This window comes from Hetaerina americana, unplaced genomic scaffold (assembly GCF_022747635.1).
Source record: "Hetaerina americana unplaced genomic scaffold, ioHetAmer1.1.p SCAF_5, whole genome shotgun sequence".
Lineage (NCBI taxonomy): Eukaryota > Metazoa > Arthropoda > Insecta > Odonata > Calopterygidae > Hetaerina > Hetaerina americana.
The window spans coordinates 59,701,432-59,726,247 of NW_027287095.1; the positions used below are offsets into that span (position 1 = coordinate 59,701,432).

The 24,816-nt window shown below is 43.4% G+C and overlaps 1 protein-coding gene across 1 annotated transcript in view; it reads right to left on the reverse strand.

Annotated features, from left to right (window-relative positions):
- Positions 1-6,385: 6,385 nt before the first annotated feature.
- The window catches only part of LOC139694078 (T-box transcription factor TBX20-like), an 88,443-nt gene continuing 70,012 nt past the window's right edge, over positions 6,386-24,816 (reverse strand). Inside the window, exons 3-6 of the mRNA XM_071592503.1 lie at positions 16,132-16,513; positions 12,845-13,006; positions 8,654-8,730; positions 6,386-7,055 (exon numbers count right to left, since the gene is read on the reverse strand). Coding sequence (XP_071448604.1) covers positions 6,386-7,055; positions 8,654-8,730; positions 12,845-13,006; positions 16,132-16,513 — 1,291 coding nt within the window. The remainder of the gene's footprint in view (positions 7,056-8,653; positions 8,731-12,844; positions 13,007-16,131; positions 16,514-24,816) is intronic.

Sequence of the window (24,816 nt, forward strand, 5' to 3'; positions counted from 1 at the left end):
TCACCCAACGGCTGATTCCGCAATATTTTTTTTTCACAGTCTACTTGCTCTAATTACCTTTCCCATCCTGGGCTCCGTGATTCATTTTACCCCAATAATATTACTATGCGTAAAAATCATGATATAAATCTTCCAAAAAATTAAACTTCTATTGCTAGCTTCTATAATAACTATGGCTTAAAAGTTGATCTATTTATGATTGGAACACGCCATCCATCTCATAAAACATATTTGCCTCCTTTCATAAGTGGACTATATAGTCAGAAAAGAACAATTTCCGATATCAGTCGTGCGCTTTATTGATATCTAGACGCGTGAAGATAAATATATGACAGTAAACATACCCATTACTCTGGCGCTCCAATTCGACCAATGGAGGCTAAGGCGCATTCATATTCTGCAAAGTTTAACAGAATAGAAACTATAAGTAAACACCACCGTAGGTATTTCATAGCCCTGACTAACATGACTCAAAATATTCTCGAACCCGTTTCATAAAACAACTCATCAACTCATTATTTTAGGTGAGCCGTTTGACCTGCTCAAGTGCGTGTGAACCAAATTTAATGATTCGTCTTCCTATTTCTTGAGAATCTCATCACATCATTTTTCTATGAGTAACTCTCACCCCATACATATCACAGCAAACGCATTGAATCCCATTGAATTTCATTAAAATAATGTATTGAGAAATAATAGGATATATCGTTTAGAGTTAGTACGACTAATTTTCAAAAAAATCTTATCGTAAAAGTTTCTCGGAAGCAGCGTCGATGTGCCAAAAGTAGCACTTACTCGCCGCTATTATGATGTACCAAATACTTTTCGTTTATCAGAATTCTAAGTGTCAATTAGGTAAAATAACTCTCAATCTAAATATGAATAAGTGTTTTTTCTTTAATGGCTTGATAATGACCAAATAAATGGATTATTTGGCTATGCTTTGAGCATCAGCCGCGAACTTGATGATATCCCTGTTTCATCACTAATAATTTTCATCGACAAAGGGAGTACGGATATTACTTTATCTGCAGCTCTGCTACTGCGGCAGAACGTGTTCAAATTGCCTCAGATTATTAATTCAGAGTCCTCCATTAAATCCTTATTTAACACGAGCTCGGTCTCATAGCTTTCAAAATAAACAAGCATGGTCATTCAGAACTAAAAAAAATCCCAACCAATAGCTATCACGTGCAAATGTTATCTTTCACTGGTCAGGCCTCATTTAGAATATGCTGCTAGTATATGGGATCCCCATGAAGTTGGATTGATTACCGAATTGCATCGCGTGCAGCGTAGAGGAGGTAAATTTGTAAAACGCTGATATGATAAACTGAGAAAAATTATTGTAGGAGCTAGGCTGGGAATAGCTCACTGAGCGAGGGTTAAATTACAGATTAAATCTCTTGCATTAATTGGATGTTTCTTTAGCAATGATGTTGAAAATGTATCATTACCCCCATCGTACTAGGGTAAGAAATATCATGTAAATAAAATTAAAGAAATTAAGTGCAGAACAGATTGATTTAAGAAGTCATTTTTTCCACGAAGGATAAAGGATCAGAATGACCTTGCCCGAACGCGGTAGGGGTAAAAATAAGTCTGGTGTGTATTCGACCCTGCCAGACACCCTTGCGGAGGCCTGCAGGGTACTAAAAAATACAAATATCTAAATACACTGTACGCATGAGTACATGACAGTCATTTGCCCCAATAAATAAGTTATGTTTAGTGAAATATCAACCTCATTGCGTTTTAGGTTCCCCAGATGTTTATTGCTGTATCTTCTTTCAAAGATTATTACACAAATGAAGCAAATTTTCACGTACGCTTTTTGAGGATACAATGTCATTTCGAACGAACTTGGGTTCTTTGGGTTTGAAAAATATTGGCATACTGAAGAGTAGAAACTCGGAAAATTATCCGCCGACAGTGCACCCGTTCAATGCAGTCAGAATTTCAGTACGAGTCTAAACTGTATTGAAAAGTTATGAAATCACTGTTTTTTGTTCAGCAATGCTCGTTTTTCATCAAATCCCAACGATTCGACCATCTCAAACGTTTCATTCTTTGTGGGCAAGCTGACAGAAGATTTTCAAATTTTAATTCAAATTATCTTTTCCAAGTGTTCTTACTAAGCTGTCCCATTCCACTGTTGACTGTTTTCTTCGTGCAGACCGAGTGCTTTAACACCATTAAAATAAAGATATCCAACCGTCTCTTTAATAGAATCAACTTTTTTTCAAGGGATAAAATGGGAAAGTTCAATTCAACATACAATACAATTTCATTGGCGGAAGGAAAAGGAGGTGGTGTCTAAACACAACCGAAACCATTTTCATTAAGGCATTCTTTAAATGCGAGGGTTTGCTAGACGATGGGATCAAGGATTACGAGTTCGTTTCGAATACTTAATCAGGATACTTTGAATTTGACGAATGTAACAAACCAGTTAAGTCCTGTAGAAAAACTCACAAAACTCCGTAACTAGCTGTGATTACATTGGATTTTATTATTGTAAATGATTATCAATAGCTATGATGTAAATAATAAAATATGACATAAATTTGGGCATCCAGGTGTTCTAATCAGTAGAAAATGCATGAATATTTAAAATATAAACAAATTTTTAACTACCAATTTTCCGAAAGATATTTTGTTTAACGCAAAAGAGGTGTGCCTCTTGATTTCGAATAGCATAGAAAAGGCGAATTCATGAAAATTTAGACGGAGATATATCATTCTTGAGACTAAACCATATTCTTCTCGGCCAAAGGCCGATGAAACTGCGATTGTCGTGTTCAAAAAATAAAGTTTCAAATTAACGAAATAGATTAGCAGATAATTTTCCACGCACCCTCTCTCTAAGGCGAATCAAGTTTGAGGCTTCAAAGTGAATAAAGAAACATTTTGAGTATAAAATCAACTGCGTCAGTCGCGCCGTGCTGGATTGCATTTCAAAATTAAGAGCACAAACACTGTACTGTCGACAAAACAAGTGATCAGTGCTAAATGTCTCCTTAATTACACATTTGAAGTATTAAATTTGTCTGGACTTAATATGTTATTTATTATTATGACTACCCACTCTTCAAGGCATCCTGCCAACTTTTTTCAAGTAAAGTATTCAATAACAGTGTAGACAGTTGCAAAGCAATAGTTTATTGTATCATCTTGAGTAAAGCGTGTGATGAATGAAAATTTCTTGTTGCATAAACTTCAAGTGTGTTATGAGTTCATCACTGGAAAAAAAAGGATTCATCTTTATATTTTACTATAAATGTGTATTTTTTGTAGCTTGAAGATGTAACGCCATCATCTAAAAGATGATCATTAAGGTGGTCCATTTCCATAGAATCCTCTGCATGCCCGGCTATTTCTCCACGTCTAAATGCCACAAGAACTTACGAGATAGTTAACAAGGAGGCGTTAAGAAGTTTCCAAAACATGCCGACACAACACGGAACCGTAATCAGTTGATGTTAAAGGCGGTGTATCTGTCACTCTTTTCGAGCAATCTCAAAATAGAATCAAAATGTAACACTACGAAGCGTCGAGACACAAGGGGAAGAGAGAATGAGCAGTCGATCTGTCAAACTCACCCTCCCTCCTCCCCCACAGCCTCCCTTTCTTCTACGTCCCCTCTCCCACCCAGTTCATCTTCCCCATCCACCCCTCCCTCCTTTCCTCCGCCTCGGATCCAACCCTCGTCTTCCTCGGCGCCGATGCTAAGGCGCCATCTTGTTGCCACGAATTAAAGAAGAGCCGGCGTATCCGTCAGCCCCTCTCTCCCTCAAGGGAAGAATGGTCAGCAGCGAATTTTGAAATGAAAATTCCAGCAAAGTAATTGTCAAATTCGTTTAATATTTATCATTCACAATAAAAATCATCGAGTTACGTTTCCAGTTGCACATTTTTCATATTCATTTGTTACAGTTTTCACATAGTAACGGAACACGTAACAACCTGAAAACGAAACCAGGGAAAACCAGAGTCACTTCAATTTCGAAGGGCGGCTAAGGACTGAATGCTGTTTCTGTATGCTTAGGCGTTATTTTTTTTTTCTTCTTCTTCCTCTTTGAAAAAAATTAGTTCTTCTTAGAATAAAAACCGAATAATTACGGTAGTAACACCTTGGGAGGTAAATATAATACATAATGATTAATATAATCACATTCCTTTACTGCACCATAAGCAAGAACCAGGCGTGGACACATTCGTCATGAAAGGAATTAGGTGTGGAAGTATTTTTTTTACATACAATGGAACGAATACATAAAAGCCGTAGAACATGAATGCAATGCTCTTCCTCCTTAAAAGCACATAAAAAGTTGATCTGCGTCGGTCCAGCTTACATCGAAGAAGAAGAGACTCGCAGAGAAGGGAAACCTCTTTAAAATCTACAAATGTATCTTTTGATTGCATCAGAGACATACCGTATTTCAAAGAAAACCTCTTTTGAGCCCGAAGGAAGGAAAAGCGTGTGCGGATGCATGTGCGGCAACTTAAGACCAGACCTAAGGCTTTGGGATTGGCCAAAAATCATATCATCCTGTCCGAGACAATGGGAAATGAATGAAGCTGAACCAATGAAAACGCCGTGTGATACGCGACAATGGTCGTAAGGGTAGCAAAATGGCCGGCAGCTGATCAAATGAAATACTTATAAAAGGTATGGAAAGCGAGCTTCCAATATTATTCCGGTCTTTATCATGTATTCGAGACGAAATAATATCTTCCGTCGGCTGAATCTTGTGGTTGACCGGCCCGACACGGTTCTAAGAAAAGATACGCATTCAAAATGGCAGTTTTACACTTTATGGGAAACATAAAACAAAATTATTTCGACCAAAATGCAAAGAGGTCCAGGAAGATGAATTTTGGAGAGGTCAGAAAAACGGAGTCATTAAATACAATCGAATTTAATGGACGACGAAGACTTGTGCACTAGCATCCACTGTAGTTTAATAGACGGAAAAAGGACCACCGTAGTAATGCAATCGGTTCTTGCTCCAGAGCACTCTCACGACAGAGCTCTCTATTGGGGTTGAGAATATCTTTTGAATTTCCCCACTAAACGAATTTGGCCCCTTCGTGCAAGCTGAGAATACAGTACGGCCTAAGATGATTGTTACATCTTCGTGAAGTCCTGAAACATTTCCTGTAGTTGGAAATCGGTCATGAAAACCTCACTGCAACTACCTTGCCCTAAGACAACCTCTGGAATAAATCTTACATAAGGAAGCTTAGGAGCTATAGATGTGTTCTGGAGACCTCAAAAGGTTTTAACGCCGGATTCGGGGACCTTAGGGTGTGAATAGCCCATCGAGAGATGCAATCGAAACGAGAACCTCCGGCTGCCTTCTAAGTCTGGACGATTTGAAAACACGGGAACGTCAATTTACACGAAGAGGCTTGGCCTTCCCTGAAGATAAATGGAATGATCTGGATGAAAGTATTGAGTCCAATGATAAACACGCATTATACACCGCGGCGGGGGGCGAAGAAAGCGGATTGCTGGGCACTGGAGGAAGAAATGTCGGTTCGGTTTGTAAATTGGAAGAGTACTCGCATTTCTTTAGTTCGTCCGGCGATAGTTCGGACCAAGGCGTCTTCGACTTCTCCGTCGCCCCAGTCTCTCCGGTTGACCATCCCGTGCACTCCGCTCCGAATGGCTAATCAACAAATGAACATCGGATTTTTTTCCTAAAAAGATTCACACAAACACCGACCATTCTATCAATACTACGGATTCTCCTTTCCGGAACGATTTACATACACACACGCGCCCGCGCACAACCAACGGAGGAAGGTGGGTTTTTCTTCAATTTTTAAAACGTTACATACGTGGAACGATTTCGTTGAGAGTATTTTTCCCCCACTAAACACGAGTCAAGGATTACATATAATTTTTTTTTTCTTTTCCGTCTCATGCCTTCGACGACACTTTTGTGCGTGCGTGTGTGTGTGCACACGCACCCATTCACGCAACCCGCTCTCACACGCAAACGACACACGCATCCCAAGAGAGGTCCCACACTCTTCCCCAAGTCACAAAGGAGGAGAGACGACAGTCGCACACACTTTTCGATCGTTCCGACGTGATCGCCCCCGCCGCACGCCCTGCCTCCACCCCCCCTCCCTTTAAGCAGTCTCGTCTGCATCAAGAGCCTCCACCGGCCGCCCGTCAAATATCCCACGCCGCCGCCTTTCCCCGAAGCGTCCTCTGGCTTAATAAATAACTCCTCCTCCTCCTCATCTTTGGCTTCTGTACTTTTTTTAAAAGTTTTTTGAGTCCTCCGCTCACTCAGTTTTGATGGGCGGCCCTCGTCAAGGCCCCACCTCAGTCACTCCCGGCGGTCCTCCGTCCTCCGGCCCACGTAGGTCAGTTCCTCTCGGCCACCAGGGGCTCCAGGTGGACGGGTGGGCCGGCCGGGGGCTGTGGTGGCGGGGTCCGGGGGGGCGGGTGGGACGCATAGGGGCTGTACCTCGGCGAAGGTGCGTGGGGCAGGAAGAGCGCCCGTGGGAGCCGCGGCTCGCTGCCTGGGGACGACGGGGGCGGTGCCGGGGATGAGCCCGGGGAGGCCGCGGTGTGTGCCCCCGGGGACGGGGGGGCGGGGGATATCACCGGGGGCGGTGGGGGAGACGACTGCTGTTGCTGTGGGGGTGGCGGATGAGCGGCGTGGTGCGGCGGGGGGCCCAGGAGGCCCCCGACGGCCCACTGGCCCCAGAGGTGGGGCGGGACGGGCAGGGGAAGCGGGGGGCACTGGGGCGGTCCGCTGCCGCCTCCCCCTCCCCTCGAGTACAGAGTACCGATGAGGAAGGCCTGCAGGTCGGACGCCGCCGGGGCGACGTGCGGTGGTGGCAACGGGGGCGGCCGACCCCACAGCGAGTGGTGCGGGTGGTGGTGAGGATGGTGCGGGTGGTGCACGCCTCCCCCGATCTGGTCGGCGCCGACAGCTGCTGCAGCGGCCGCGGCCTCGAGCTCGGCGGCGTAGAGCCTCAATGGGGAGCGGAGGAAGTGTTGCTCCATGAACATGGTGTCCATTGGGTCCCTGTTCGTGGAGGAATACGAAAACCCAATTACAATTGGCCCGATTCCCAATGCTAAGAGAACAAAGGAACACTCAACCACCAGTAAGAACATCATCAAAAACTAAAGACTTTAGCGCAAGAACAACTTAATGATACAATTTGAAAAGTGTTCACCACTGATCCTTGAAGCCATCTCGAAAATCTGTGACATTAAATTTCTATTGTGAACAATATCTTCCCCCTGTCAAACATTATATTACATTCACGATTCGGTCCTCTTCTTTCGCAGTGTTAAAAATAACAACAGTGATTTTTTTCTGGATATTACTTCCGGTTATCACCCAATTGTATTTTTTTCAAATTCAATCACGAAAATAATGTTTCACAATCAATTTTTCCTAACTCTAAGTAAGCTAAATCACAATTAAATATAACTTCACTATCGCTTTCAAAAACAGCAAAATTCTAAGAACGAAAGTATATCTTTTGAAAGTATAGTATTTCCCGTGTTGTGTATCCGAGCCTACTGTACTGGTATTGATATAAATGATTTACGTGGTCTAAGTTAAGTGATCATTCTAGCGATTAAACTTTGATACAAAGATAAGTGCTGCTAATTCAGAGCAACGCGCATTGCTGGCTCGCTGAGTAATACAATTACTTCAACGATGTCACTTCATTATCATGAAGATAGTAAAAATATCAGTCCATCTAAATCCATTCAAACATCCATGCAAGTTATGCATCAGGTTGGAAAAGAAGAAACTCACCAAATTATTTTCCAAATTTTCCGTGGCCATTCTATTTCGTCGGGTTAACATACCAGGCCACGTTATGAGTGGAACTTACTTCTTTCAAACCCAACAAATCGCCAACAAATACAATTTTTATCATTAATTAACACATCGTTGAAGTGATATTTTTGCTAGTTTTGACTCTAGTTTAACGTTCCATTTACTTCCTTAGAAGCGGTGGGTTTCAGTAAATGTTCTTCCCATGTGATGATCAACACATTTCTGGTATGGATGATTACTTCATCTCTGAATCTTGCCTGAATGTGTCGAATTACGTGATTATTGATTGCTGCGCAATAAAAGTACGAATTTGAGATACGGGAATCAAAATGGTGTATGACAATGGCTTTCAACGATCTTCTCCGGACTCTCGCATTCTCCATCTTTGTAATTCCCGGCAACACCCATCCAAAAAATATAATGAAAAAAACACGCCGAATCCACCTGCGCGTAAAAAGGTAGGAATTTTTATTGCAAACTCTTTTTTTTTAATACAAAATAACAGGTTTAAGACTTCCAACAAAGGCCGCCCGATGTGAGCATAGACCACCTTGAGTTAGAAGCCGGGACTGTAATTACCGCAACAGATTCTGCAACATCCTTTCGCGGGGATATTTTCGTAATTTGTGTGATTCCATCGTATGATTATCGGATGTTCTACAGCGTCTACCTCGCACCGATCATCTCCATTTCGTTCCACACGTGTGAAGATTTTATTGGCACCGGATAGAATCATTCTTTCCTCGAGAATCATCATCACTTCCAGATGCGAACCCGAGAATATGGCAGGTGATTTTGACCATTTAAGGAAGTCGGATACCCACCTATCAAAGTCTGTGAGCCTCGATGAATCTCGGAATCCTTTGGCAAAAGGGTTGCTGTCAATCTTCAATTTTGTGATCTGCAAAGAGAATGAAAGAGAAATTTAGTCATTAAACAATCACATTTTGTGGTGAACATGCGATATATTTCGAATTTAGGTGGAATATATTCACAAAGGGAACGCTGCCTAACTAAGTTTACGGTTGAATTCGTCTTTCTCTTACCGCAAACATACGTTCACAATATGATAAGTGCACCTTCATAAACCTTTTCCTCATCTTCTCGATCCCTATAGTTCACAATGTTCCTCCCTTTGGCGAGTTTTTATTAATAATATATGTGTTACGATGGAGGAATGGGGTTGGGAGCCCATTGTTTTACCAAGAGAGCAGGAAAGGATGAGTTAGACTATTGGTAAGTTACAGAGCATCCAAGTTTGTTTGTGGCACCGAGAGAATACTTGTGGTCACTAACTATATTAGTAGATTCTATCACCGTGAACAAATAAAGGAAATAGACCGCGCCACCGACGGATTAAAATACTCGTTTTTCCCTCGCACGATACGCAAACATAACAAAATTGAACCCAAGCAACCGAATATTTTTTTTAAAAACCAAATAAAATGATTTAGTCAAACAACCATTATTTCATTATAAAAATAGGCACGTATGTGTAGATGTTGACGATAATGAGTAGATTTATATTCATGTAAAAGCTCCAAATTAAGCAGGAATGACTAGCTGGCACCTTAAAACTCCCTCGCCACACGTCATCACGTCGGCTTTAGGCGCACTAGAGTGAAATAATAGAATGATTGATGATCTTTCGTACTAGCATGAAACTTTGCAACAGTTGTTTCTTTGCTCAGCCATGACAGCGAGAAATGACGACAGAAAGAAATGATAGCGTGATCTTCAAATAATCAAAATCCGTCAGCGAAATTTAACGTTTGTTTAATCTCTTTGTGGTATAATACTGTTTTACAGTTACTACCTTTACAACTACGAGTACAGCGGTACTGCTGTTTAAATGCAATGTCACGTATTCTATGGCAGATCGGCAAAGTTGGCCTGGTTCATAGGTGATGTTTGATTTCTAATTCCATTCGGCGCTCAAAATCCTTTAATAGATATTAAACAATGACCACACAAGGCCTGTATCATTGAAAACCCTGCCTACTGGTATGTTATTTTTTCATCTCTATGATTGAAATAACATCACGTCCCCTGTTTAGAGTCACGTAGAATTCATAAATACGACTATAAAATACGTGCAATAAAACTGATCCCTTTCAGCGTCTTAGATTCTCTTCACTTTATTATCTTTCAATGGCACTTCAGTATGATGGATTACAATTTGTACACAGCATACGAAATAATTAAAAATTAAATGGTGGTCCAATGTGAATGTTTTCACCGTAAATTCCATCAAAAATATTTAAATTGTGGAATCATCAAAAATAAAGGATTTCGTAATTTTTGGCGGTAGAACATTCAACTTCTCTCGATTTAAACGTCATATGATTCCCAGAAATAAAATCGCACCAGTGCATATCCCGGACGGATTTGTGCAACCTGGATAATTTTACGAGCCGGAAGAGGCCACGTTTGGTGGACAAGCAGCTACTAGTACTATTTACTTATTTATTTATTTAGCCCAAAAACAGCATCACGACAATTACATTGGACAAATAAAAAAGAAAAAACAAGTGAAAACAATGAAAACTTAACGCGTAAAAACAAAGTTAACTATATGAATTAGCAAAAAAATGAAAACACCACATGAAAGACGTTCGGTTTACATACATGAGAGAGAAAAAATAATTCTACTTCAGTGCTTTGACATGCGTTTTAATTTTCTTCGTGAAAATCATAACGCTAGATTAGCGGAATTTAAAACAGTTAATGCTCTTATGCTATCAGGCAGTGTATAAAGGACGAGAATGACTGCCCTTATTGATAAAGAATATATACATTCTTCATTTGACTGAACCGTCATTCACTTTTCGTTCGATCGCCTAATCGGCACCGCTCAGCGACAATCCTTTTAGATATCACGCTTCAATCGTCCACATCGAACTCCACGTGACTTGGACTGACATGGCCGGACGTAACTATAGGGTGCGGTTGAAAAAATCTTGCGAATCCCTTCCTAGTCGCCGTCCGTGGTTTGGAAAGTTTGAATCAAGGAAAATGACATGGAGTCTCGTAAAATAACTACCTAGAATACAGGGTTCGTCCGGAAAATAAGTGTACTGACTACTGATTCTTTCCCGCCGCTCCATTTGCGCCCAGCACCGCTCTGATGGGCTGCGATTGGGGGGGGGGGGGTTTGTTGGCAAGCGACGCTGAAAAAGGCAGTCGGCTCTGAGCTGTGGTGTAGTGAGGAGCTCTGTTAACACGAACCTCCACGCTCGACCCACGTCACGGAACGCGATGCCGAAGTTTTTGGAGCAGCGTTATTCCATCAAATTTGCGGTAAAGCTTGGGAAATCGTCTACCGAAACTGTCGGTATGATTAACCAGGCTTACGGGGAGTCAGCCATGTCCAGAAACATGATCTTTCGGTGGCACAAGATGTTCGTGGAGGGCAGAGAAGAGGTCGACGACGAGTCTTCGAGAGGTTCCCGATGATGCTTTCGCGGGAGCGTTCCAGGAATGGGAACGCCGCTGGAACAAGTGTATCGACTCACAAGGGTCCTATTTTGAGGAATATTAGCTTAAGATATGTAAAAGTGTAATAATATTTTTTTCCTGAGCTCAGTACACTTATTTTCCGGACGAAACCTGTATCTTTCTGATAGATACCAGCTTCCAAGAATGAATGTTGAAATTTTTTGCATTAATCCTCACCTTTCAAAATGTCGTTCAAACACCCTGCAGGTTAAGCACTACGCTGCCATTTAACCTTTATTAGAATACGGAAATTATTCAGCAGCAGTTGGTGGCGATTATTCCTTGGAAGCCACGCAGAATAAATATTCCATACTAACTTAAAAAAATAGATTTATAATATTCAACATTAATTTAGAGTTCCTATTTTATACACAGTTAATGTAAAATAATAATTCACCAAACTTCCGAACTTCTATTTTGTTGGATTGATAAAACCCCAATGAAAGTTATGATGAGAAGTTTGGAGGAACTGACATATCGTCATCTTCATTCCGCAGAGGAATACTTTCGTGCTAATGGGAAAAGAATCTACTCTGCTCTCCCACCGGTGATATGCTAGAAAATGATATTTCATTTGAATTTCACACGTCTTGCCCCGATTATTATTTTACCCGAAATCTTCAGAGAAGAACAAGGTGATTATAGTTGGTGTTTAAGTTAGATTAAAAAACAAGCAACGAGCCGAATGTAGAACCGCCATTAATAACCTCCCAATGGATGATCTGTCATGAATCGCCTCAACAAAACACTCCCAATATGGAATCCCAATTCTTGTATGACCATCGCAGTAACTATCATTACTGATGACTACCGCTAACCAAAACCAATCACTTCGAGTGATGATCCGCATTTAATTTCAAGTAAATAAATTAATTATGATGTGGTCATACTGGATCACTTTCCTAATGTATTGTTAGCCACGCCGTACTACGGTACCTGAAGTCTTAAAAATAAGATAGAGATATAAAATGCGGAACCCACATGTTCTTCAGCGTAGTTATTTCCTTAATTTCTAGTCTACTTGTACATTATTTCCTAGCGCCGAGTCGTCTTCATTTAATTGGATCCCTAATTGTTCGCGCTCAAAATGACATCTTAAATAGCCGGTTCAACAACTGATCTCTCAAATCTAATTTTTATAATATATTATGCCATAGTACGACCTAGGACCGAGAGAGGCATTAGTTCACATCATCGCAAAAAAGACCCGCTTCCAATTTATGCAAAAGATTTTATCTGTAAATTTAACCATCTCTCTGCGATTAATTACAAACTTAGCCCCTCAAAATATCTAGATACACTACTAGGTTTTCATCAAACCAACGTTTCACAGATTTAGTTTCTTTGCGCTACAAGTGAATGCTCGCTCCCACCAGGATCGCTCTTCTATTCTCTCGTCGCGTTACCCCTCTGCTCTTTTAACAAATAACCACATCATGGGAGATATGGCGTAGGTGTCCGCACTCCCAAAAAGGTCTCCCGTTCGAAGGGTAAGGAGGAGCAATGGCGCCACTCACCAATTGGTTCTGATACGCCGTCACGGCCGTGAACACTGACTCGGGGAACACGAACGTCTTGTACTCCTCAGCCTCGAGGTCCGTGATATTCCCGCCACATCCTTCCCTCCAGCGGACGAGGTGAATGCGAGGCTGGTAGCGATGCATGGAGTTGAGCACGATCTGCAGAGAAAAAGTAACAACAAGAGGGCGTCAGCTGCCATTCACATCCGCCGGGTTCCGTGATAATGAAGGCCATTTCAAACGGCAAACAGATGGAAACTCTTCGGGATGTCAGCCGCTAAGGCAACAACAATACCAAACACACTTCGCCGCGCCGCCGAGGATTGGGCCAGGGGCCATGGTCCCAAAATCCAAAATGCGGTCGAATTTAAAGCTTATTGGAAGAGTCGTGATATGAGGGGGGATTGATATCCCGTTGGATGTTGGTCGCTAGTTTGCCAGGGGCAATGCTTCCTAAATTGATTCATTGCAACCTACGAACAGACATTGAGCATTCCTTTTTAAAGGGAAGCTCCTTGCGATCACCCAATGCAAATATTTTTTTAACCAATGAAGGCTATAGCAGCAGTGAGCAATGCACCTTACACGACGATAGGGAAAACTGTTTCTGCATCTTAAGAATCACTTTATCACTAATACGCACAGTAAAATAAATGCGATAAATATTCTACCGTAAGCCAAGTGCATAAAATGATTTGAACTGTGGATGCGAAAATTTTATCCGTAAACACGAGGAGTAAAATTTAAAATTGCTGATTACTCGTTCGCTATATATTGATGAGGATCCTTTGGGTAAAATGCCGAGGCTTTATTTTTGTGCAGTATAAGTCATTTGTGGGTCGCGGTAGTCCAGGGGGTAGAGCGCTAGACTGCTGACAGGACGGGTTCGATTCCCGGGCAAGGTACTCTGGGCACCTGCAGCTCCACCCAAGCTAAAGTGATTTTTCGGGTACCAGATCTTCCTAGGAAACCATAACCGGAACAGGGAAAGGAACTGGCCCCCCTACCCTGATGTGTGAATTTTTACACGCCGTACATGGCTTAGTACACCTTGCCACACACCTTTTTGGTGGCTCGCAGGTTATTGATTTAGATGTAGATGTAGAAGATACTATGGAAGTTTGCGGATGGATGTTGTTTTTGCACATTAATATATTTTCCCACTCTATTTATTGTTTATCTTGTACATAAATAGTTATTTTTGAATGAAATTAAACGACGTGTGAAATTAATAATTAATGTTGTTGCTTCAAAGATCGTTAATTCCGCCGAATTAAACTTCACATTCTATGGAGATACAACATAATTGATGGATTTCTACAGTACTCTCGATTGCACATTTCCAACATAGCCCGTTTCTCGACCAAAAAAATATTGTGGTGCAATTTAATGATTCGAATTTCTGAGGTCTAGATTGGTACGCAATCTCTTTAATGCCTTGAGAATCCTTAAAATCACGACAGTTTATCACCGTCGCATTAGCTCTGCGAAATGCTTTTGTGAGTCAGACCTTTGTGTATTTCCGAGAATTGTTTCAAAGAAACGTCTTTCCATCTCAGAGTTCCGACCTTTTATCGCAGGAAATTTCACAATGGGCCTTAGAACTTTGAGATGCGCACCGCTTTGTGAGGAAAAAAAAGGGACATTGTTATTTCCACGGTAGAGAAGGTTTCTGAGGTGCGATAGCCAGATACCTTTTCTTCTCAAAGTTATCTTAAAAACCCCCTCTCCGCTAAACCCCAACTGTTTTCTCTCGTGTACGCAATTTGTTTCCAGTCATTGTTGCCAAAATATTCTTTTCAATACCTTCCCGTAGGAATAATTAAGTATAGTGTAAATGCGTGAGTATCAAGATTCAGAAAAAAAGTACATGATAAAAAAAATTAAAAGTTGGGTTTTTTTCTGCTATCTCGCGAAAAAAAATATCTAAAAATTTCATAAGAGCAAGAAACTAATCGTTAGATCTTTTAGTTTTGTAATAGTAGTATTTAGGGGAAGGCGACCGACAGCTGAGGTCATTTGCACAATAGGGGATGGACAGGCAAGGATTAAGGGTGGAGAGAAACCCGGCGTCGGCATTAGCCTACTCTTTACGAAAGGCGCCAAGGGGTCCGCAGTTTAACGTCCCATCCGACGGACGGCGTACTCACTCAAAGTACCCTCTACAAAGCACCGTAAGTAGGGATCGAGATACCTCTGAAAAATATTCAACACCATCGAGATTTGAACCCGGGCCCTCTGGGTGGGAAGCCTCTATGATACCCACCGCATCATCTTTTAGTTTTATTTCACAAAATCAAACCGTCAAATTCATACTGTGCGTACAAAGCGAATACTCAAACACAACTTCTAGATGAAGGACCTTACCACGCAGGCAACCCAACATAAAATATCAGCATACAAAATCACTCAAAAGAGATTTATTTATCAATGAAATCGGGTTATTGGTGTCCGTGATAATTTTTCTCTAGCCTAAATTTCAGACTCATAACGCCATATCACTAATTGGATTAGGTAAAAATTCTATAAAACAGAAAAATTAATGATTTCTTTGAATAAACAATTGAAAGGTTAGTAAACTCAAAGGATACCATCACTTTAATCTCTAATGGAGATTTGACGGGCCTCTTACCTTCAATTTTAATTTATGGATTCTTAAATAAGTTTACGGATATTTATTCCATCCACGACAAACAATAGCCTCAGTACATTACACCTACTTTCTTTTTGTATAACAGTCGAATCTTTAGCTTCCTCTGATTCTTTCATTGCTTTTTGATCCACATTGTGTTTGTTTTAACGCATTGCTCTAATTCCAATAACCCCTCCCCAAAAAAACTCCTCTTTTTCCAAATTCATTCATAAAATCATCAAATTTTAAATCAATAGGTTTTATACTTTCAATAATCCACATAGACATGGCTCAAATAAATTACAGTCTATCCCAAGGAGTATTTCAGTCATGAGAAATAATGGGATGAGCGAATTCCGCATTTATGCATTCGCGTGAAGAGTGACTGCGCTGACAGTCCCAGAACATTTTGTCAGCGGTTATTTGACTTCGGCCGGATAGGTTTTCGACACCTAACTCCTCCAAGAATACACGATTGGCTCAACTTGTTACATTCGTAATTTTGTTTTCTAAAATCAGGACCGATAGGAGTTGGAGAGAATCACAAAAGTTAAATCCGTTGCCTGGGTGAGACCGCGGCGGCAGTTACGCGCACAAATGTCACCAGGAGGTTAGCCTAATCCCTTACAGATCCGCCTTTTCCCTTGCTCACCTGTCCGTTTTTGTCCATCTCGTTGTTGGTCAGCTTAACCTTCTCGAAGGAGACGACTTGCTTCCGCAGTTGCTCCGACGTGAAGGGGGCGTCCGGGTGCAGGTAGAGTCGAGGGGGCGCCGGTGGATCCGCCTTGCCGGCCACCAGCCACGACGAGCGGTGGTAGGCGTAGCGGTAGCGCTTCTGGTCCACGGGCACGATGTCCATCAAAACCGCCCACCGCTCGCCGTCGGCGGCCGCGGAGCCCGGGTCGCCGGCGGCGGCGGCTGCTGCCAGCGGGTGAGGGTGGTGTCCGTGGTGGTGGTGATGATGGTGGTGGGGCGGAGGAGGCGGGAGCAGCGGCCCGCCTGAGAAGGACACCCGCAGGGTCGGAAACATCCTCCTGTTTTCGGGAGAAGAGGGAAGGGGGAGGGTGGATTAGAGCGGGAGTTGCCACAAAATACTGAAAATGCAGGATAGAACACTTTCCATGTGTAGTTTGTCTAAAATAAGGTTGATAAGACGATTTGAATATATATTATTTAATGAGGTAGATGAAATATTTCAGATGCACAATGTTTGATAGTGATACAATTATTAAGAAATTAATTTTTGAATATTAATTCGTTTAATCATTTTCTCACATGGGGTATAATTCTGCAAATTGCTACTGACTTAAAAGAGATCCAATGCGTAAGAATAAGTTCTTCAGATAGAATCTTATAAGATATCATATCTTATAGATAGATTGAATCTTAAGACCTTATAGAAGATAGTATCTTATAAGATCCTCTCTTTCCAGAGATTTTCAGGGAAATTCATCCAACTCACTCTGAAAAGCAAATGTGAGGTGAATAAAATTAAATTATTTTAAATGCGGCAACTTATCATTCGACGGCCTCAGTAGCGTCTTGGGTAGGGCAGTAGGACACTTTGCAGTAGGGAACAATGATCTTTAAGCCATACTAAAGAAAGCAACTGAAATTATTATTTTTCCTAGCTGCAACATGAAAGTCGGACGAGATCAAAATTAATGGTTTCAACGGCTTATTTCAGACAGTCTTTTTTCTTCTTTTTTCAGGCCAAACATATAGTTTATTTGTAGAGTATTACAGCTTTCATTAACAAGTAACTATCTAAAAGGTTTCCTTTGCCATTCTCCGTTCACAATCATCCCAAGTATAGTTAACAATAATTAACCCAACACCACTAGTGAGGTTAATTTCAAATTCGGAAATAACATCCGATGCTGTAGTTAAGTAAACTATAAGTCAGAAATTAATTTTGAAGCTTCGTTGAATCATAATATCATCATCAATATAATCAGTTAATGGATAAATTTCAATTAGAATTAACCTACGGCATGTTGTGACATTCATACCTTTAATTTAGTCCACAAAAAACATCAGAATATGACGAGAAAAGAGAGAGTGAGAGATTATGCAACACGGGAAAATGAGAGAACTCATTTCTTTCCCACCTAAAATACCGAATCCAAAGTTGCATGAGTGCAGGGTGGCTAAAATCGTACTGACCACATTCTATCATAAAATGCAAACGGATGATGTGTGACAGAAAATGAAAAACTTGGGTGTGGGATGACTTCGAGGGGATACACCTCACGAACATTATAATAAAAGTAAGTTCGAGAACCAGTCATCGCGGAGGATACCAAGTTGCCGCATTTCTGTCTCCCTATCGCATCGAGGGGCAGCAGGCGAGGAGAGAGAGTCCGTGATGCGACTCCTTGACAAAGCATATTTACGACGGTGGGCGACCCCTGATATCACCCCCCTCCCGCCAACCCCGTTTCACGGGAGGGGCCGCTCCAGCCGAAGCGCGCACTCAACACCCCGAGCTAGCGACACGCATATCGGGACGGAACGGCTGCACGCCCGCACTCTTCCCGACGCGGGAGAGGCGGGTCTTTCCCGTGAACCGTGAATCCGCGCGATTTATTTTCCTCCCGTCCAGAACCCCTGTTGAGGGGGGGGGAGTGGAGGGGTGGAATGGAAGGCGGGTGGAGGAGGAGAAAAAAAGAAGGGGAGGTACTCCCATCCGCCTCCCACGCGGAGAGGTAGCCGGGTATACCTCTCCCTTTCCATCTCTCTCTCTCTGCCCACCGACACGACTCCCATCGCCACTAACGCCCCGTGATTTACTGGCGCTGACACCTTCTGCTCTCGCAAGGTTAGCCCGAGTTGGTGTGGTTGAGGGGGGGAGGATGGTCTCGAAGAGGAGGGCGGGTGGGTAGGGAGGGAAAGAGGAGGAGGTGGCAAGGACCCCCGTGGTGCCGCCACCTCTCCACTCACGCCAAAATACCATGCCGTGTGCGACCCCCTTCCCCCCAGGTCCCCTCTCTCCCCGCCTCCTGCACACCCAACGCACTTCTCCGCGGCGACAATCCACTCTTCCCCTCCCTTCCGCCCCGTATTGGATTCGTCACCCCTCGCTGCGCAAATGGCACCCAGGTCCCGGCTTCCCCTTCACTCCCATCCAGTCTCCTTCTCGACCCACCCAACCCCCTGTTCTCAATCCTCCACCAAACACCTTCTGCCTTCCCCCCCCTCCCCCCACACCCGGATAGTTGTCTACGTATCCAACAGGGACGTCATTTTTTTTATTCCATTAGCTTTATTCCGAAATCACTATTCATAACCATCCGGAGTATTGTTCTTTCCAGCACGCTGAGTTTTTCGTCCGTTGTCTCTTCTCCGCTCTCACCGAGTGGTTGTTTTCCTCAAGTCTGTTTGCGCTGTCACGGCCGAGATACTCAATGTTTTCTTCACGTATGATTTTACTCTCGTGTCTAATAACTTTTGACTAATTTCGATTTTTTCTAACAGTTGGATAATTTGTCACGTCTTCTCAGTGCAATCGATCCTGGGCCCTTCCAAAGCACTTCTGGTCAATCCGGTAGGCGAAAGAAAGAAGTACAGTATCGTACACAGGAAAAAAGGATTTGAGCAGTAAGAAAAATGAGCTTCCTCGTGCAAAGAGGGTAGAAGACGGAGGCGATGACAGAAAAGGGCAAATATCTATTTCCGTAAACCGAGCGTTTTCTATGATCCTCCAATTCTCTAAGATCCCCAGGGACGCGCGGATGAATTCAGCCATTTTCGATTCCCCCTTTCCCATCTGTCCTCTGCAACGATCTCTCCATGTATTCCGCAGCCTTTCAGCCTCCCACCCTGTGCCCCACCTTCCCCGTCCACTCTTCCAACCACTCACCCCATCCCACCCCCCTAACTACCCTCTCTCCGACCCCCATAATTCCCCACCCTCTTCCACGTCCAATGGCCCGGCCCACCCTCCCGGGTCCCAAACAGTCGTCACAATCCTCCGAATTCACACCCAATTGTCACGCCGCTCTCCCACGCACGGGCAATTTCATTTTAATTTACGGCGAAGCGTTTCAACGTTTAAGCCGCTCCTCGCAAAATTTATTGCCTGCCAGGGACTTAAAGAATTCATCCAAATGGACTCTCCCCGACGCCGTCCGTCTCCGCGCGCGCGGTCGGCTGCGACAGGAAGGAGATGAAAATCCGCGGTATTGTCGAGAGCTGAGGGAGGGAGTGGGAGTAGCTGGGGAAGGCGGAGGGGGGAGGGGAAGGATTTCCGAAGGCGGCGAGTGCGGGTTAGCAATCGAGCGGGACGAATACGAAATTCGGAAGAGGACAATGTGAAAGAAGGAGGCTTCCGAGGGTAGCAGCGGGTGGGCGAGAGGAAATTTGCGCCTCGAACCGCTAGTTGATTCTCATATATTTTAAGTGTGTTAGGCCTTTGGAAGAATCCGTGGGAATGATCGTCATGGCCTAAAAATGTTACCATATTAATAACAACTATTGCCACCAACACCGTAATTATCGCAAGAAGGATAGTTTGACAGGTTCGGGCAACAGTACAAAACTCGAATCAAACCATAATAGTAAGGTATGAAATTAACTGATTCAGGACTAACTACGTGGAAGCTTCTGAGTCATTTTCGTATTCATATAAGCCTCAGGCTTCAAGATTCCGCTTAACTCAAGAATCAGAGAAGATATAATCCTTTCCCTGTCGCAAACATTCGGTTTCTCGCGCAGTTCCAGAGAACAGAAAATCGCATCGCTTAGAATTTATTTGGATTTGATTTGTCCATTGACATCATCCGAGACTTGAGCCTATAGTCTTAGACCCAACGCACTCCCCGCCAGACTACCTCACCGCAACCACATTATTATACCGGTGTAATAAGAAAAAAGAAATAAAAACGTCATCTGTATTCGAATTACCATCCATCCTCGGGCAGTGAACATCAAAGAATCCTTGAGCGAGTGTGTTACGCGAAATAAACGCTGGCTACCCATAACCCAAAGCACACTGCCACCTACTTCTAACCGCCCACGCCCAGGGACGCTTAATTCGGCGGTCGTACTCACTGGTTTCGGAGCACTTTTTAATTATGGGCCCCCAGAATTACATCTCTAATTTCAAGAAAAGTACCAATCACGAATGAATAAACGTCACCGCAGGACTCATCTCTCTCTCTTTCTCTGTTTTTCTTCATCTCACAGGTTTCGCCCCCATATTCAATTTTCCAAGATTCATTAGCGAGTGGAGCCGGTGGAAAACGAGCGGTTACCGCGGTCCGCCGTCGGGCGAAAGCGGAAAGAGAGAGAGAGAGAGGAAAGCAAGAAAGAATAAAAAAAAAGAATATTCAATCAAGCGGGCGGGTGTTCCGAAAGGTCGTTATTAACAGAGCGAGACGCCAATCAAAACAGCCGCTAATGGACGACGGCGGAGGGGTTGTGGAAGGGGTGGGGAGGAGGAGTGGAGGGAGGGGGGAGAGCTAATTCCGATGTTTGGCCAGGGCAACAAAGGGTGGGGAGGGGGAAAGGTGCGGAAAGGACGGCGGGGGTCCGAGCTGGAGTGCGGAAGGTGTGGAGGTCGGAGGGGGAATGACGTGGAGGAGAAGGGGGTGTCGGAGGAGGTGGGGATTTTAAGAATGGGAGGAGGGAGGCATGCCCAAGGGTGAGGGAGAGTGTCGAGGGTGGTCCTCCGAGGCTACTTTAGAGCACGTCAGAAGGGCCGTCATAAATTTCGGCCACTTCTCCACCTTTCACCCCTCCTCCTACTCACACTCCGCCGCCCCCCCTCGAGGCCCCCCATCTCCCTCTCTACCCTCAAACACCCACCACCCAACTCCGCCCCTTCTCTCTCAAGCCCCGTCAACTGCTCCCCCGGCCACGCTGTTCCTCTCCGGCGGGCAAGAGACCCGGAGTCGTGGGTATGTAAGTTCGGGTAGGAGAAGACTCGCCTGACCCAAGGGTGGAAGTGAGCAGAACGAATTAAATTCTTTGCTCTCCCTCATCACCTTCTTTCTATCTCTCCCTTCCTCCCTCCCCTCTTGGCCAGGTCCACCTTCCCTGTCCCTTCCACCCACTCCAAACTGCGGAGTATGACCGAACAGCACAAATATACATTTCCAGGAAACAACCATTCTTCCTTCCACCAATGGGCGGGGGATATGGTGGGCGGGTGGGTTCAGGGGTGCTTTCGTGCAGGGGGACCCATTGCGACTCCACAGGGGTATTCTTCACGGTCGACGAAAACGCCAAACCACAAAGGCGCAAGAAGGAGAGACTATTTTTTCCCTCCCTCTCTCTCTCCCGCTGTCCCTCGCACTCCCCTGTGACCGAAACCCCATTCCCTCGCTTCTTCACGCGACGACAACACCCCTGCTTTCACCCCAAGCGGCAACAAGGACCGGAGCATTCCAAAAACCACGACCACCCAAAACAAACGGGGACGCCGCAAGCTGTGCCTGTGACACCGGCACGTTCGATCTTCTTTCGCGGTGACGTGCGGTCATAACATGCCGGCCGCCTCGGGGGGAAGAGCGTGCCCCGCGAGGCAGCCGCCGATACTTGCTTTTTGGCTGTTGTCCTGAGGAACCGCGGCGAAGAGGGCAAACACAATTTTGTTCGCCCTCCGTGAAATCGTGTGGAATATTTCAACAGCAAAACATCCCGTGTTTACCAGATCGCCGTCGCCTCCATGAAATTGTTGGCCGCGCATGCAGACGGAATGTGGGGAAGGAGAGGTGTTCCCTTTCGATTTACGAGTAGAGGTCACGTCGGATGCATAACTCGCCTGAGTCCTCGTCCAGTAAAGTCAGGGAATGAGTGAGGATAATTTCTGGAGCAAAGCTTATCGAAAATATCACCCATAGCAGTAATGGTGATTCGGATCGAATGAATGGCTACAAAAATCTCTTTTCCATGACTTAACCACATTAATCATGGATTTCAAGATAACGAAATAATTGAAATCCCATTTTCTAGACTTGGCATTTACCCATGTCAGATATATCTCATTTAAAAATTATTGGGCATATATAACCTAGGTCTATGACTTTGGGATTCTTATTTCAGAATTCCAAGCTTTGAGCGTGTCTCCGAGTACTTAAATGACATTTTGAATGGATGCAATAGCACCTTGCTCTCATTCATTTTCTAATTCGCCCAAGAATAATGTTCATGCTATGGTAGCCAATAAAACATATAGACACTAACGCATCAATTTTAGTGTCAAAAAATCATTTTTGACCGGGATTTGAACCCGGATCCCTCAATGTCCGGCCGAGTGCTTTAACATGTTGCTATCCTACTTTTATATTCCCTTTAAAGTCCTTTTAAACTCAGAAATGTTTTTTGAAATTTTTTTAAATTTGAAAGATTTTTACCCTCTGAAATTGAACCATTGTAATTCATACTTAGCGGATGCCTCCGTTAAAAGTTACTGTTACGGCATCTCCCGCAGTTTCTTGGAATTTGACATATACGTGTAGACCCATTTGGTCTTTTCCAACATTCTTGAAATGCTTTCAATTTTGTAGCAGACCGCGTGATTGATAAAAGACAGCATTCGCCTTGTCTTCCGACTAGAAAAATACATGAAAACCATACTGTTCATCGCTTGCTGGCATTTTTAAACACAAGAGTCTCTTTCCCTTTTAGATTGAGTTACAGCAGGTAACCCAACCAACCATCTGCTGATTTCCATCGCAATCGTATTCACCACGCTTCCTTTCATAGAGCCATCTTCAACGAAAAATCAACGCTGAGTACTCTAACCGCGATAAATAACGTCCCTCACCAAAGGTCTCGACCGCAATTGTTTCGATTGATGCTTCCAACTTCTCTTCCCATCTGCGCAACGCGACAATGGCGACACTTCCAACCAACGCGGAGAGATGGGGCACTCGTAAACCTTTTCTCCCTTCCCAGAACTCTCGAGTGCTTCGCAGAAACTAGATCCAGAACGGAAAGACATTTTTCAATTTTTTTCTTCAACTCTTAGGGGGGCGTGAGGCTGGAAAAGGGGAGAGGAACGGCATCACTAAATTCAACTTGAGCGGATGTCCTGTGCCGAACCACCCTCCGCCACACGCCTCGGTTGAGTCGCCGCACCAGAAATATGTGTGTAACATAATAAATGCGGGGACTGTTAAGAGAGGGGGAAGGTGAGGGGAGAGGGGGGCATTGTGCTCCGTAACGCCTCCTTCCTCGCATATATGAGTAAATTACGGCCGCGACAAAAACTCGAATCGTTAGCGAGCGTTATGTTTTCCGTTAACATATTTTACGGTCTTTCGGATGGACAGGCATTCTTTTTCCCTTTCGACTTGTCGGGTCGACGGCGCAGAAAAAAAACCAATGTCACACTTCTGGGTTATATCTAATAATTTCCATCTCTTTTAAACAGGTTTATTTCTAAAACCGACTGGATTGCGAGGAAAACTCATAAAAAGGCCGTGACCATAAAAAAAGAGGAGAAGTAGGTATCCCAAATCCTTAACAATCTCCAGTATCCTCTTAACGGCGGATTATCTACAGTGCTACTAGAGACCACAAAAGTCGAAGGCTCTTAAGTAACCGTGAGGCTTGTGTCCAAAAGGACTAAATACGATCGCAGGTTTGCCAACGTTCTAGCAGTGACGGAGGAGAGAGTGAAAAGACGGGAGGGTTGGTAGGTTGAAAATTCCACTATTTACGTAAAACTCCGCATTCGTATGGGAAGCAGTGATGCAGGTACATGAGAACATTCGATCTTGTTTATCTCTCTCTGGTTTCTTCCAGTTCCTCTGACCACAACACACACACACAATATATGTAGTTAACTCAAACGAAAGAAAGATATAATGCATCACTCGATCTCACATCCAAATCAACGCCCAAGTTAACATTGACCGCAGGAATGTTTTAAATCTTCCTTTACAACACCGACGCATTAAATTTCATATTTTTATTTTGTACCAAAAGTAAATGAAATAAAGTCGCCATATTGTCACATCAGTCAAACATGAGCTTTCCTATCGTTATGTAAACCTTATTCTTTCCGTGTTTCGTTAAGGTTTTATTTTTAGATGGTTTTTGGAAATAAACTACCTGAAACCAACTTCAATTACGAGCATGATGGACTTAAAGACATTTAGCGCGGCATTGGAAAGAGAGAAGTACTGATATTCAGACTGAAAAGATACGATTTTCAGGTAAAATATAATATCCAAATGAAGTCAAAATACTTGTCATAAAATTCTGCCACAAAAAATTGATTTTAATGAAATATAACTCTTCCATAGAGAAAAGTTAAAAGGAAACTGATGTTTGTAACAATTAAAAAGAAGCAGAGGAAACGAAGAAAAAGAATATCGTTAAATAG